Source organism: Chenopodium album, chromosome 2 (assembly GCF_948465745.1).
Source record: "Chenopodium album chromosome 2, dcCheAlbu1.1, whole genome shotgun sequence".
Lineage (NCBI taxonomy): Eukaryota > Viridiplantae > Streptophyta > Magnoliopsida > Caryophyllales > Amaranthaceae > Chenopodium > Chenopodium album.
The window spans coordinates 12,503,259-12,518,088 of record NC_137835.1 but is presented as its reverse complement, the minus strand read 5'-3'; the positions used below and the strand labels follow the sequence as shown (position 1 = coordinate 12,518,088).

The 14,830-nt window shown below is 31.4% G+C and overlaps 1 protein-coding gene across 1 annotated transcript; it reads left to right on the top strand.

Annotated features, from left to right (window-relative positions):
• The first annotated feature begins 410 nt into the window (after window positions 1-410).
• Window positions 411-6,159, top strand: LOC145583177 (uncharacterized). Its single transcript, XM_081640352.1, has 3 exons — window positions 411-1,118; window positions 2,384-2,454; window positions 5,584-6,159. The coding sequence occupies exons 1-3, from the start codon at window positions 720-722 to the stop codon at window positions 6,023-6,025; spliced, it is 912 nt and encodes a 303-aa protein (XP_081496478.1). The 5' UTR covers window positions 411-719; the 3' UTR covers window positions 6,026-6,159.
• The last annotated feature ends 8,671 nt before the right edge of the window (window positions 6,160-14,830 follow it).

The window sequence follows — 14,830 nt, the reverse complement described above, 5'->3', positions numbered from 1 at the left end:
AAGTTTTATCACTTTTGCAACTATACATCAACGGAGCTCCGTAAAAAACGATGCAAAGACATTTAAAATTATCCAGGAGCAGTTCAGATTTCAGAAGCGATGCCATTAGTTTACGAGTGTCTAATTCTTGTATTGAGAATTTCGATATTTTTAAGGGATGATTGTAAGTGTCGAATGACTATTATTAATTATTTAATGAAATCACCCCTTCCTATTCATTCAAATAAAAAAAAAATAGTAACACTATGTATAAATATTTTGTTATTTCGTTTAAATATTAAGTGTCAAGAGTAGTAATACAATATAACGCCCGAACCACACACTAGTTATTATGACGAAGATGTAGTATAATACTTGGCACATGTTTAATTTGTTTTTCATTCCTCTCTTTCTCATCTCTATCAATATCAATAATCAATAATTATATGTTTAACAAGTAACCTTGCTCTTTAATTACTACATACATCTGTCACAAGACTCACAACTAACTCACTACGGTAATGGCACATGATATGCATCAAAATGTCAATGTAATTGATTATTAATCAAATAATCAATTAATTATATCGTACATGTAGCAGTTTAAGCCATAATCTTACATCCTAACGCTTAGATAATATGTAAAACTATGTCATTAGTTGATTTAGAATATAAACCAAAGAGGGAAAAAAACCAAACAATTCAAACACCCAAAAACAAAGAGAAAAATAATTGAAAACATGAGAATATTACTAAAAATATGGTCAATTATCATGGCATTAATCCCTAGTTGGATTTTAACCATGCCATTATTCCTAGTCCTAAAAAAGAAACAAGAACAAGTGCAAAAAATGGCATTTGTGAACTTGTTTTCATCAACATTCAAGATGATGGAAGGTAATAATATTGAAGGTGATGGTGAGCTACCAAAGGGGCTACGACCCGAGCTGATGCCGGGGCATGTGGCCTTGATATTGGACGGGAATCGAAGGTGGGCTAAGAAGAGAGGCCTTGTCCCTGTTGATGGCTATGAAGCTGGTCTTGGGACTTTAGGGGAGATTTTAAATTTGTGTCGAAGATGGAACATTCCTATTGTTTCACTTTTTATGTTCTCTTCTGAGAATTGGCTTCGTCCAAAGGTAACTTTAGTCTCTAAGCACAACTTTGTTCTCTTCACCTATGATCCATGCTAACGTTTGTGTTTTATATATTTAGTTGTAATTTGAACTTGGATAACCTATCTAATTGACCTTAGCTCAACTTAATTATTTTTACTATAGTAATCTAATTTGAACTTATCTATAAACTTACAATACTTGAATAGAAATATGGTGAACATTCATAATTGGGTGTATGAAATACATAGAATTATGCTTTAACAAATTATGAATTGATTGTACTATTAGAAAATTAGGATGTTTAAAAGGATATTTTGTGAAAAAATACCTTTTAAACTTTGAATTTTGCGAAAAACTACCCTAAAAACAAAATGTTGTAATTAACTACCTTATAAAGTATAAAATGTTGTAATTAACTACCTTATAAAGTATAAAATGTTGTAATTGACTACCTCCCACCGGAATAACACATTTGATTTTTCTTTTCCAATGTTGAACATGTCGTGTGAGGGTCACATGACCCTTTAATGACTTAATTCCCCCCTTTCTCCCAAATTTTCCAGCTTTATACCAACTATTTTCCTTAATAATACGATTAATCATATTTTATATTGTTTATTTGCAACCCCTTTGATAATTATATGGGCTGAATTGGTGTAAAGCGGGAAAATTTGGGGAAAAGAGGGGGATTAAGTCATTAAAGGGTCACGTGACATGGTCAACGTCGGAAAATAAAAGTCAAATGTGTCATTCCGGTAGAAGGTAGTCAGTTACAACATTTTATATTTTAATTATAAGGTAGTTAATTACAACATTTTGTCTTTAGGGTAGTTTTTCGCAAAATCTGGAGTTTAAAAGGTAGTTTTTCACAAAAAAAAATCCTATTTAAAAATATTAAAAAAAAAAAATCCATACTCATATATTACTACACTAGTAATCAATTACGAATTGAAGTAAAAGTTTTTCAAGTGATGAAAATCATGAAATGTATATCCTATCTCTATACAATAGCTTTATCAATATTCTATCCCATAATAAAAGTCTTTTGGTAACCAAGTTTGAATTGCTTAGCTTGGTGGTGATGGTGGGTTGCAATATCACCTTGCATCGTGACTTTGAGGTCACAAATTTATGAACTCTATCATAATTACCTTCAGAATTTGCATGGCATTTAGGAGTAGAGGATCATGTCCTTTATCTCCCCTTCTACTCTCAAGTGTTGAACTATGTTATATTTATATTTAAAAACTCATATTTATGTGTTTTTGTTGTTATTACTTATACAGGATGAAGTTGACTTCTTGCTCGAACTTTTTGAAGGATCATTGAAATACTACCTACTACGTAATTGTCGTAGGTATGATCACCTTTTAATATTATAAATACTACGATGAGTATCCTAATCATATCATGTCATATTATTGCCAAGGTAAAAAAAACCACTTCCAAGGCAAATTATCTACCCACAGCCCTTAATCTTTAAGGATCTAAATATGTCAAACTTATTAATTCAATAAAATGCTTTGTAATATTTGGTTGTCTTTAATATTAGTAGCTAAATATTCCATTCCCTAAAAATATTAACTAAATATTCCAGCAACTAGATTTTAAGAATTTGAGAATTAAAGTATCCCACGTATACTGACATAGTGCTATTATTAAAAATAAAAAATAAAAATAAATAAAAAATAAATAAAAAATATTTACATACATCTGTCGTAAAAGTAAATATGAAATTTGTTTTAATAGCAAATTTAATAATACAGGTACATAGAACATCAATACGTTTTAAGTTGACATGAAAACACCTTTACAAACTAATTAAAGGCTTGATAAATAAATGAAATTTATTAATAAAACAAATTTAGAGGTAGCTAATACTTGTAAAGCTTTGATAATGGTGTCTCTTCCAATAAAATGCCAATTTTAGTGATTGTAAGAAGATTATACGGATGAGTTTATGATGGTGAATAATTTAATTAATTGCATATTTTGACGAGAATAATTAATTAGTAATTGGAAAGATTTTAGTTATAATATTTAACTGCTTTATAGGCAACAAAATATTAAAAAGTATTTTATTGATTTAATAAGTTTGATTTATTTAAATACTCAAAGATTACGGGCAGAGATTAAATATATAGCCTTGGAAATGACTTTTTTACCTTAGCAATATCAGCACCCTAAATAAAATTGAGTTTCACAGCCAGATCACGAGATAGTGACATTTGATATTTCAACTTTTTGTCAAGTGTCACGCAATATATATAGGCTAAACTATGTATAAAAATGTCACATTAAATGTCATGTAAGCGATATCGAATAGATTTTTTAAGATTAAAATAAAGTTATTTTAGAGTTTAATTTTTTTGATAAATTTTCAATCTTTAAATACCTTAAATCATTTATAATTTTTAATACCAATATTATAAAATTGTAATTTTTGCACCATCAAATTCAATTTAAATGCTATAAAACAAGATTATTTATAATATATTTTAACCAATTATTAATATATTATTTTGACAGATATAGGAAAATATTATAAGAAATTTAATTTTCTAAATTTCCAAGAATAATGTATATGCCATTTTTATACCATCCAAAAAATATTAGGAGTATTACCAATCTAACACTCATATATAAACTTAAAAAATAACTCAGTAATAATTAGATCTATGATACTCTATTTGATTATAAAGTATTCATGCTATCTCCAAAGTTACTTCCTAATCAAACACTAGTCTGATTTAGTTACTAGTCTTGACAAATGCGTAATAATTTATATTTTATTAATATGTAATTTTCATTTTTTTCCATTACAAAATAAAAGATATTGTGTAATTAAAAACTGCATATAAAACGATGATCTAATTTGAACTAAATTTTTTTGATCTCATCTAATCTGAATTTTTTTTTTCCTGAACCTATTTTTTTTCTAAAATAAGTAAAAGCAAGTTGAACTGAACAAGAAGGCCTTATTTTTTTTAATCTGATCTGAATTTATTTTTTCTGATTGGATCTAATCTGAACTTATTTATACTAAAATAAGTAAAAATAAATTGAGCTAAAAAAAGCCTAAGTAAAAATAAGGTAAAGTGAAATGGGCCTAATCTACCATTACTCCATAAAAAACGAAATGTATACGGAGTGTCTTGTAACGTTGTAAGTAGGTATCCCCTCCTTTCCTAAATGGTTTTGTCGTTTTTCATACTTCAAGGTAATTAAAGAGAAAGAAGAAGTTACATAATATTTTTGAAAGTAATGGAATAATATATTAAAATGATAAAAGATAAAAATAAAAAAATAAAAGATAAATGATGATATTTTTTTTATATCTATATTTTATAGGGAAAAAAATTGGGTTTATTCTACAAAACACACCCTAAAGTTGAAATTATTTTAAAATGATCAAAAATAGGGATTAATAGAACAAATTTTCCTCTCTTCACAAAAAAAAAAAAAAAAAAAAAAAAAAAAAAAAAAAAAAAAACCCAGATATTCCAAAGTTGGGATTATTAACACCAATACGAGTATTTTCTATTTTATATGGAAAAAAATGTTAATAAAATACCGAAGTATTTAATAGTAGTAAAATATTTGGGGATGCCCCACCTTCTCATAATGGCATTTTCGTAAATAAATCAACAATTTTATTCAACTTTATTCAATTGTGAAGCCACAATAATGAAATCAATAACTTAATACTAAAACAGACACCGGATGTGACACGTGTCATATCCACGTGTTGTTTTCTCCCTCCAAAATTTCCCTTCCTTTTTAGCAAATTTTTTTTAGAATATATGTATAATGCAATTATAATAATATTCTTTTAAATCTTTTGCTTTGCCTTTTAATATATATTATGACTATATAATTCCTACATAATTGATGTGTATGTTTTATCAAATTTTATTTGTTAAATTTAGTTACTTTAAAAAATAAATAAATAAAAATTAGATTATTGTGCATGGCACGGGTCTAAGCTAGTAGTTGTTAATTTATTCACGAAATTGTTACATCATTTTAGAAATATGGACATCACATTTAGGGATGGACTAATTAACAACTTAGTTTTCCAAATAAAGAAAATACACAAGTATGACATAGTTTGGTGGTAAGACGTACCTACAACGTTAGAATTAGAGATTACATGTTTGGAGTTTGATGACATGTAATTCCTTTTTATAATTATAAGTAGATGATAACATCAAATGAGAAATAAATTAAAAATTGGATCTCACTCTGTTATTTAGATGAAATAGTACAAGAGGGGGAGTGAATAGTAGTATGGAGGATGCTAGTCACTTTTTGCAGAAATAAAAGAAAGTAGAGAAATAGTGCAAGAGAGATCTTTTCTCAACAATCTTAATGCTTCATGAATTGTTCATGCACATCTCAATACACATATTAGTTAGATATTCATCATTTGTTCACAATCATCAAAACCTACAACACACTCATACTAACATAATAAAATAAACAGATATGGAGGACGAGTGTCAGTGGTTGGAGATAGATCTCCACTCCCCGATTGCTTGAAAAAAGCAATTGAAGAAATCGAAGAAGAAACAAAAGACTACAAAGGGATTCATCTTGTCTTAGCAATGAGTTATAGTGGTCAAAATGATATAGTATATGCTTGTCAAAACATTGCTACCAAAGTAAAGGATGGCCTTCTTCAACCCGAAGATATAACCAAGTCTTTGTTTGAAGAACATCTTCAAACTAATGTTACGGACATGCCATTACCCGATTTGCTTATTCGAACAAGCGGCGAATTGCGTATAAGTAATTACTATCTTTGGCAATCAGCTTATAGTGAGATGTACTTCACTGATACTCTTTGGCCTGATTTTGGAGAAGATGAATTTGTTGAGGCATTACGTTCATATCAGCAAAGAGGAAGACGATTTGGGAGAGCATGATATGAATCATTGTAAGATTGAAGCCCTATGTAGTATTTGAGAACGCGATTATCCCTTTTGTATGGAAAGGTGAAACTTAAAGTATGTGTATATGTCAAGGAAGTAGTACTTTCTTCTCAAGAATAAAGACATTGGATGTGTCACAACTTTTCATCAATAACTAGTGTGTGGCACGGGCGATGCCCTGGGTTGCTAGTTTGTACTTGTTTAGTTTGCTAATATAGTTCGATTATTTAGATAGTAAGACTTGTTGGTTTCGAGTTTAAGTCTGCTATAAACATTTTTTAGTTGTCAAACTCAATCATTACATAATGGAAATAAATAGTATAATAAGCCATAGATTAACTTATCTAAGTTAATTATAATTTTGTTGGATAAAAAACACAATTAATAAATGGCTAAGATGGTAAGACTTGTAACTTAAGACTTGTTGGTCTTGAGTTCAAGTCTTTTTATAAGCATTTTTTAGATGCAAACCTAATATATGTTGTGAAGGTAACATGCCATGTTTATAGTGACATGTGGCACATATTGCTAACATGTCGAACTTAAAAAAGGTGGCACGTACAACATATTCTTTTTTAGGAACGCTTTTTAATATATAAGTATAGATAGACTAGTAAGTCTCGGGAGCGTTGCCCCAAATTGCTACTTTTGTAAACATGTAATGAGCGCAGAACTCCTTTTAGTTATTTGATGTCTCATTCTTATCTTAAGATTCTAACATCTCTTTGTCGTATCACACATTCACAACCACATAACTTAAAAAAAAAAAAAAAAAAAAAAAAAAAAAAAAACTCTTGTTACCAATTTTGGCCAATTAGAATTAGACATGCTAAGCTTGCACGATTAGTTACACCTAGAACTATAAAATCCTATGTAAAAGGGGGGGGGGGGGGTGGGACTAGCATGAACAAACAAACACCGATTAACAAATCACAGACTAGTGGTCAGTCCAATCTAATCAAACATTTTGTTCGTGTATATATTATTTGTACGGAAATACAAACTTCTCACACCCTCATTTCCACTCACCACCACCAACTGTACTCTCACTCAATCCTACTTCACTTTCTCTCTCCTTCCTCACTTTTAACCACCCTTATTTTCTCTCTCCTCAACTAAATTTCTCCATTTTATTTGTCAATGATTTATGCTTGAATTGAAGTAAAGGATGGAGAGGATAGATAGAGAAAATAAAGATTGTTGATTATGTTTGTCCATGATTTATGCTTGAATTGGCTTAATAATTTCTTGAGATTCTCGGATTTTCAAAAACTGCCCAAATAAAAACCGGTTTGGGCTTTCCTGTGTGATGTATAATTGTTGAAATTGATTTTCCTATGTGATTTTATGTTGACTTGTGAGCGTTTTGATAACAAATTCATGTATTTTGATTGAGAAATGAGCATGTTATGTTATACCCATGAGCTTGGTACTGGATTTTCAATGATGGTTTTGCGTTGTTGACTTTTTAATTATTTTTATAAAATAAATTTTATTGTTTAGATTATATCATCTAGAATAAGTTGAATGTTATCATCTATAAGATGGTTGTTATCATCTATAAGTTGGTTGATATCCTCTATAAGTTGGATGATATCATCCATTATCTAGATAATATTCCGTATTAGTTCCTAAAATTCTATATTAGTTCAATGATATCCTTTATTATATAGGTTTCATGATATTATCAATAGGCTGGATGATGTCCTCTATTGGTTCTATGATACCATCTATAAGCTGGTTGATATCATTTATAGGTTGGATGATATATATCCTTTAATGGTTATTATATGATATCATTCATAGGATGGATGATATCCTTTATTAGTTTGTTGAATGATATCCTCTATTGATTATATGATATCATCTATTGTATCTATGATAATCCTCTATTGATTCTATGATATCCTCTATTACTGGTTCCATTATATCATCCCGCCTATATATGATAGTATCTGTTTGTTCAATGATATCCGTCCTCTATTGATTCCATGATTTCATGTATATGCTTGATGATGTATTCTAATTGCTTGTTAGATGATATCAATTACAAACTGGGATTGTTGTAACACATATTCTCCAACAAGTTGTACATTTCCTCTATTAAATACTACATATCCTCCATCAAATACTGCATTTCCTTTAATAAACTGTACGTATCCTCTGTCAACTAACACATATCCTTTACCAAACACTACATCATATCCTTTAACAAGTTGTGTGTATCCTCTATCAAAGATAAATTGTATATATCCTCTATCAAATACTACATATCCTATAACAAACAATATATATCCTACTAATAAATTGTACGTATCCTCTATTAAATAACACATATATATCCTCCAAGAAGTTGTACATGTCCTCTATCAAATAACACATATCCTATATCAAATACTGCACATCATATATACTTAATGCATGAATTGTTTGGTGCGGCTTGTCGCATCCAATACATTCTCTTAACAAATTGGTAGGTAAGAGAATACAATACTCGAGATCTTTGAAGTTTAGTCAGGACGTATTGCCCTTGATGTTTGGATGATAACACAAGTCAAACTTATGTTTAGACTAATGTCTTAATAAGTTGTGTAGTTTGAAGAGTCAAGTTACAGAGCTATTCGAGACAAAGGAACTAGAGCTTAAAGAAGTAGAAGACTGGTTACAGTGTTTCTTTGAAGGAACATAAGCTTCGGAGTAGAAGACAGAGACTGAAGACTCAGAGCAGAGACTTCCTAAGAGAATTTATAAAGTCTAAAGTATTTTATATTTTAGGTTTTATGTAAGTGAAAGTAATTTAAAAATGGATGTTTAGTAGAATGCACTTAAAAATTGGTTTTAGATAGAATTTAATTTAAAGATTGCCTTATTATTTGGAAAGTTTGTTTTGAAAATATCTTTTTCTTATTTGTTATTCTAATTAATATCTTTTATTTTCGGAAAAAAAATATCTTTCAAAAAGCTTATGAAACTAATCTCCTAAACTTGTGCAACTAATGTTGATTAAGTCTTCTCCACTTAATGAAGAAACATCTTCTAAGTGGTTTAACGTGCCCCGAGTTTTAGGACATGTTTGAAGCACTGGAAGTAGTGAATGATGGTGGCGTTGATGTGCAGCAGTAGTGGCGTAAGTAGAGGAAGTTGTGACGCTTTAATCAAGCTATATTTTCCTATAAATATCAAAGTTGTTTTCTGGAAAAACTTCACCCTTGCTCAATCATATTTTCTACATTCTTAGTTTTCATAAGAGTCAAGAGTCGCATTCTACTTTAAATTGATAAATTTCATATTTTCTTTCATTAGAGTAATTCTTTCAAGATTTTTAATTGTGGATTGGGAGTTTGATCGAACTCTAGAGAGGTCAGTAAAGAAAGAGAAGAGCTAGAAGAGCAGTAGGTTGAGGGACTTACTGTTGGGAACTCCAAGTTCGTTGAGGAACTTGGAGATAGTCCTGTTCACGGATTGGATATCCGATCCGAAATGTGATTTCGGATTTCGGATCGGATATCCGACTCATCGGATATCAGAAATTGAAATCCGAATCTGATCCGAAAATTTCGGATATATATCTGATATGATATCATTCGGATATTTCGGATATCCATTATCCAATACGAAGTATTATTGAAAACTCAAAATCAAATACAAAATTGAAATTCCCAACAAACCTATCCTTGAAACTAGCATTTTGCAATACAACTTTTGAAAGAGAAATAAACTCCAAAGACCAAAGTTCGACAAGAGAATTGACATGGGTAATATCAACTCAGGAAAAATATCATATCACAAAACAAATTTGAATATTGAAACCATACAAAATCGTAATTCCCAACAAATATATGTAAAAAAATCAGATAAAAAAACGAAATTAACACAAATACTAGAAGGAGATTCACAAAGACTAGAAAAAATCGGAAAAAAAAAAAACGAAATTCACAACAAATATTAAAATAAAATTGACGAGCAAATGCGAGTAGAAGGAGAGGAGATCTGGTCATCTGGGCGTAACTCTTGTGAAGGAGATCTGGACATAACGGTGGCCACCGACTGGTGAGCGGTGGCTATGAAAGGTAGGGTGACGGGCCTGGCGGCTGAGCATAGAGAGAGAAGGGGAGGAATTTAGGGTTTTTACTTTAGAAGAGATTGAAAGTAAGTAAGTTGTGAGTGTGACTGGTATTTAATGAGGTTCCCCCAGTTAATAAAGCATATAAACACGGAATGTTAATATGCCAATATTTTAATGTTTTTATGAATTGTTGCTTACGTGGAGCTTAACTGCAGGTAACCGGGACGTTAGGAAAGGCATAGCCGTTTTCTCGAATGCCGTTGTGTGTTATTTTCGAATCTCAATTTATCTCTTTCCCGTTTAACTGTTCTCTGGAGAACGCGATCTGGAACTTCTCCATTTCCCACCAAAATTGAGAGAGCTCGCTAGGGAATCCGATGTTCGAAGTCCCAATTTGTCTTAGCTGAGTTGGTACTGGAAGTCTTCTCCATCTGTGTTCTCCATCTTTGTTCTCTCCATCTGTGCAGGTATGTCATTTAAGCTTGTAAACCCTAACCTTGTTAATTTTCGATTGGGCGAATTATGTGAATTGTTGACAATTTATGTGCGATTGGGCGTAGATTCGTTGATTATATTGTTTAAAATAAGGCTGGAAATTGCCCAGTATGCGGGGATGGTAATTGTTAGGTTTGATTTTTGTGAAGTGATTCAGGTTTTTGTTTTGTGATTTTAATGTTTAAAAACGACAATCTTAATTCTAAAATTGGGCTACATTTGTTGAGTTATTTAGGTTGGCTAATGTGTTTCGTACTGTTTAAGTTATTGGAATTACAAGTAGTTGTTTGACTGTTTTACTTTGTCGAGTTATGTAGGTTGGTTAGGAAAGATGGTAAATTAGATTTGGTGTGGCTTATGTGAAGTATGTGATTGGTTTACTGTATATGATACGATCTTTCTAATAAGTGCAATGTAATAACCCTAAATCACAGAATAACCAATAAATCGGCTAGCTAAATGAGAAAATACATGTTAAAAGAGTTCAATCGATTAATTCCACCCCAAATTAAACCAGTTCATTCGACTAATCGAGTAATGCATACCTTAACACTGCCGAGAATACGTTCGCGCTGCCAAATATGTTCGCCCAGAATTGCAGACCCAACGCAACACCAAATATGGTCCCCCAGAATTGCAGACCCAAGGCGGCGCCAACACCAGTGTATTTTCTCCCTGATCTTGATGTTCGTTCGCCGGCAAACCCTCCCAGTTACAACTTTTCACTCACAAAATACATTAAGCTCAACAAAGGTCAACTCGAGAGAAAACGGAGTCTTCTCCAATTTGGGGAACGGGACGAAATTCAGCTGAATTGACAACGTTAGTTCACTATTATCTTAATTTTTTAATGTTGACGTCTATAGCCTTACTACAGCGCCTGATTTGACGAATATGCCCCCATATAAACGCGCAAAGTTTATATGGCATATTAACATGTGTTTTCTCGTATTTAATTTGTCTTAGGAATATTTTTTTAAAAATATATCTAATTTCAATATTTACCTTTTAAATTATCGGATATCGGTTCGGATATCGGATATTTGAAATCCAATATCCGAAATTGTATTCGATATCTGATTTTTTGGATCGAATATCCGATCCAAAATGAAAACTCAGATCGGATATCCTAAAATTCGGATCGGTTACGGATCGGATTTTCGGATTCTCGGATAGTTTTGTACCGGCCTACTTGGAGATACAGCTTTTAGCTTGTAATAGGTTGATTGCCCTATTCTATTAAAGAACTTTTCCTAAAATCTCAAGTGGTCGTGGATTTTCTTCTTTTTAGGGTCAAGATCTTTATGTGGCTTTGAGTTCCTTTAGCTTAGTTTTTATAATTCCGCAAAAAGTTAGCTAATTCCTCCCATACTACAATTCACCCCCCCCCCTCTTGTAGTTTTCTTCTAAAGTAACTAACATGACGTTAGTTTGGTTTAGGGTCGAAAGTATTTGAGATTTCTACATAATCGCCTTAAATTGCCATGAAGCTCAAGGAAGCCAAGGCAACCCTACGCCAATTTAAGCTTCCTGATGGAGGTACTTACCTTTTATCTGATTCAGATACTTAACCTTTATTATATTATGCTAAGATCACCACCAGCCATGACACCTCCCACGCACCTTTAATTTCAATCAAATTAAAGAGTGTCTTCCACACCTATTGTGCATAGCATATCATTCTATGACAACAATACATAGATTATATTATCCATTAATCAAACCTTGAATACAATTTAATTTGCTTGGAATAACCACGTACATATCACTACACTATGTCCTATGTGATGAGTACAACTGTACAATGGCCTCATTAAGAACTAGATATAGGATCTTCTGTTTGTATGTGGCTCACTACATGCCAATGTGATACAATAATGTACATAGCTAGCTAATGGTTTAAGCGTAGTTTTACCCCCTAATGGTGATTTTGAAAGGCACAAATTCCGTCTTATTTTTAATAGAAAACTTCGGTAGATTGGCCTAGTGTTACTTATGATGAGTCATTTAGCCTGTTTAATTGTTCAAGCCAACTATGATTCGAATTGTACTCGGTCTCTCTTATTATATTAGTTGCAAGGTATCTTAATCAATCGGTTAATAATAACTTATAGTTAATGTAAACTAGGAAAATACTCTTTAATAATTTCAATTATGACCAATTTACTTCTATTAATCCCAACCAAAGTTTATTTTTTTTTAATAATCCTAACTATTGGGTCAGTTTGCCACTAGTAGTCCCGAATGACCCAAACACAAAGCTGGCCTGACCCGACCCAAAGTGGAGTTAACCTGAACTTGGCCCGATACCCGAATTTACCCGACCCGAAGTTGACCCGACCAGAAATTGAACCGATACCCGAAGTGACCCGACCTGATTTTGACCCGTACGAACCTGAAACCCGAAGCGACCCGAACTATATATACCTGAGTTGACCCAACCCAAAATTAACAAATACTCAAATGGCCTAACTGATTTAGGGCTTAATTACATTACTCGAATAAACACTTATTGAAAATAACCTAAATTAAACATAATATTATTGTGTGTATAGTACGGTTGAAATGTGCGTGTAATTTAGTACTCGTAAGTCATAAAGAGTTCCATTTAATTGGGAACACCTGTTATTGTTATTATTACTCTTTGCTTCTTCTTTTAAGTGTTACATTGAATTTTTCTCCACTATTCACTTTATCTAAATTGAATTTTTGACCAATTAATCAATGGTAGTGATCATACATATGAAACAATATACAGTCTTGTGTATATAATATTGTTGCAATTTTCCAATGAATATATTATTAATATTCAATTGTTATACTTTATACTTTTTGATGATAATATATTATTGGTCAAAATTTTACATCAACATAGACGAAATTTGACCTGACCCGAACTCAATCCGGCCCGAATTTGACCTAATCGGAACTTGACCCAATAAATGGGCCCGAAGACTAACCCAACTCGAAATGACCCGTCCTTAACTCAACCCAACCCGAACTCGACCGAAGTATTGACCCAATACCCAACGGCCCAACCCACCCCGAATTACCATTTTCCCGAAACTCACCCGAAATTCAAATTGACCTGACCCGACCCGAATAATGATTAACCTAAAATTGACCCGATCCAAACTAACCCGACTCATACCCGACTCGTTTTCTAGGTCTAATTGGGATGATTAGAAGTAAATCGCTCGTAGTTGGAATTATTAAAGTGTATTTTTCCTATAAACTATGCCAAATTGCCAATCCGTTCAATTTGAACTATTTTTTAATTTGAACTATTTTTTTAATTTTACAGCTTTTTTCTACAATTTACTCAATAGCACATGATCAAGACCAACTTTTAAGTTCATGTTATTCAACAGCTACTCGTATTTTCTTTAATTTATTAAACTAACATTGAACTAATAATAACTACTACGTATATACAATTAGGTCATCAATTTCTTCCACAATTATGAGGTTCACCATTTATTTATTTGTTAAAATCTCTAAAGTGCATATGACGGACAACTAATAATGAGGACAGAAGAATGCTCCAATAACACAGGAAAACGTAATCACTATATATACAGATCCAAATAAACCGCCATAATTTGTGTTTAAGAAAGCTTGATGCCTTGATGTATTTCGTAAATTATTACTACATGTAATTTGATAATTTATTTTACGTGTATAAACGTATAATACCAAATTAAAGTGTTAAGTCTCATCAATGATGTTCTGATTTTTCACAAATGAATATTCAACGTTTGTGTGTAGATTCAATCATCTCCAAGTCATAATATTTTCGGCCATTAAACTCATAGATACCCGATCTGTTTTTTTTTTTTTTTTTTTTAGGTGTTACAATTATCATCAAGGGTCATATTATCCATTAAATTCATATAATACCTCTGATTTTTTTAATTGTCACAATTCTCATCATCAACGATCATAACATTATTAAGTACTACAATTCCAACATAATAAGTTTTTGGAAAAATCGGTATAAACCACCTTTTTTGTCCAACTTTTTTAAAAAAACCACCTTTTTTTTTTTATTTACTAAACCACTTTTTAAGTACCTAAATTTTTTATTGCACCACCCCTATTTCATATCTAACAGATTTTATCTCAACCATCCACTTCCAAATCATCAACCATAGCAAAACCTTCCATTCCATCTCAGCCATCACTTCTTTTTTTTTTTTTTTTTTTTTTTTTGACAACCAACAACTAAAGAAAACACA

Bases quoted from the DNA above. Each gene is read 5' to 3' on its own strand.
- LOC145583177 (XM_081640352.1), top strand. From the start codon at position 720: ATGAGAATATTACTAAAAATATGGTCAATTATCATGGCATTAATCCCT. The intron at 1,119-2,383 runs GTAACTTTAGTC...TTACTTATACAG, and splicing joins AGAATTGGCTTCGTCCAAAG to GATGAAGTTGACTTCTTGCT. The intron at 2,455-5,583 runs GTATGATCACCT...TAAAATAAACAG, and splicing joins CTACTACGTAATTGTCGTAG to ATATGGAGGACGAGTGTCAG.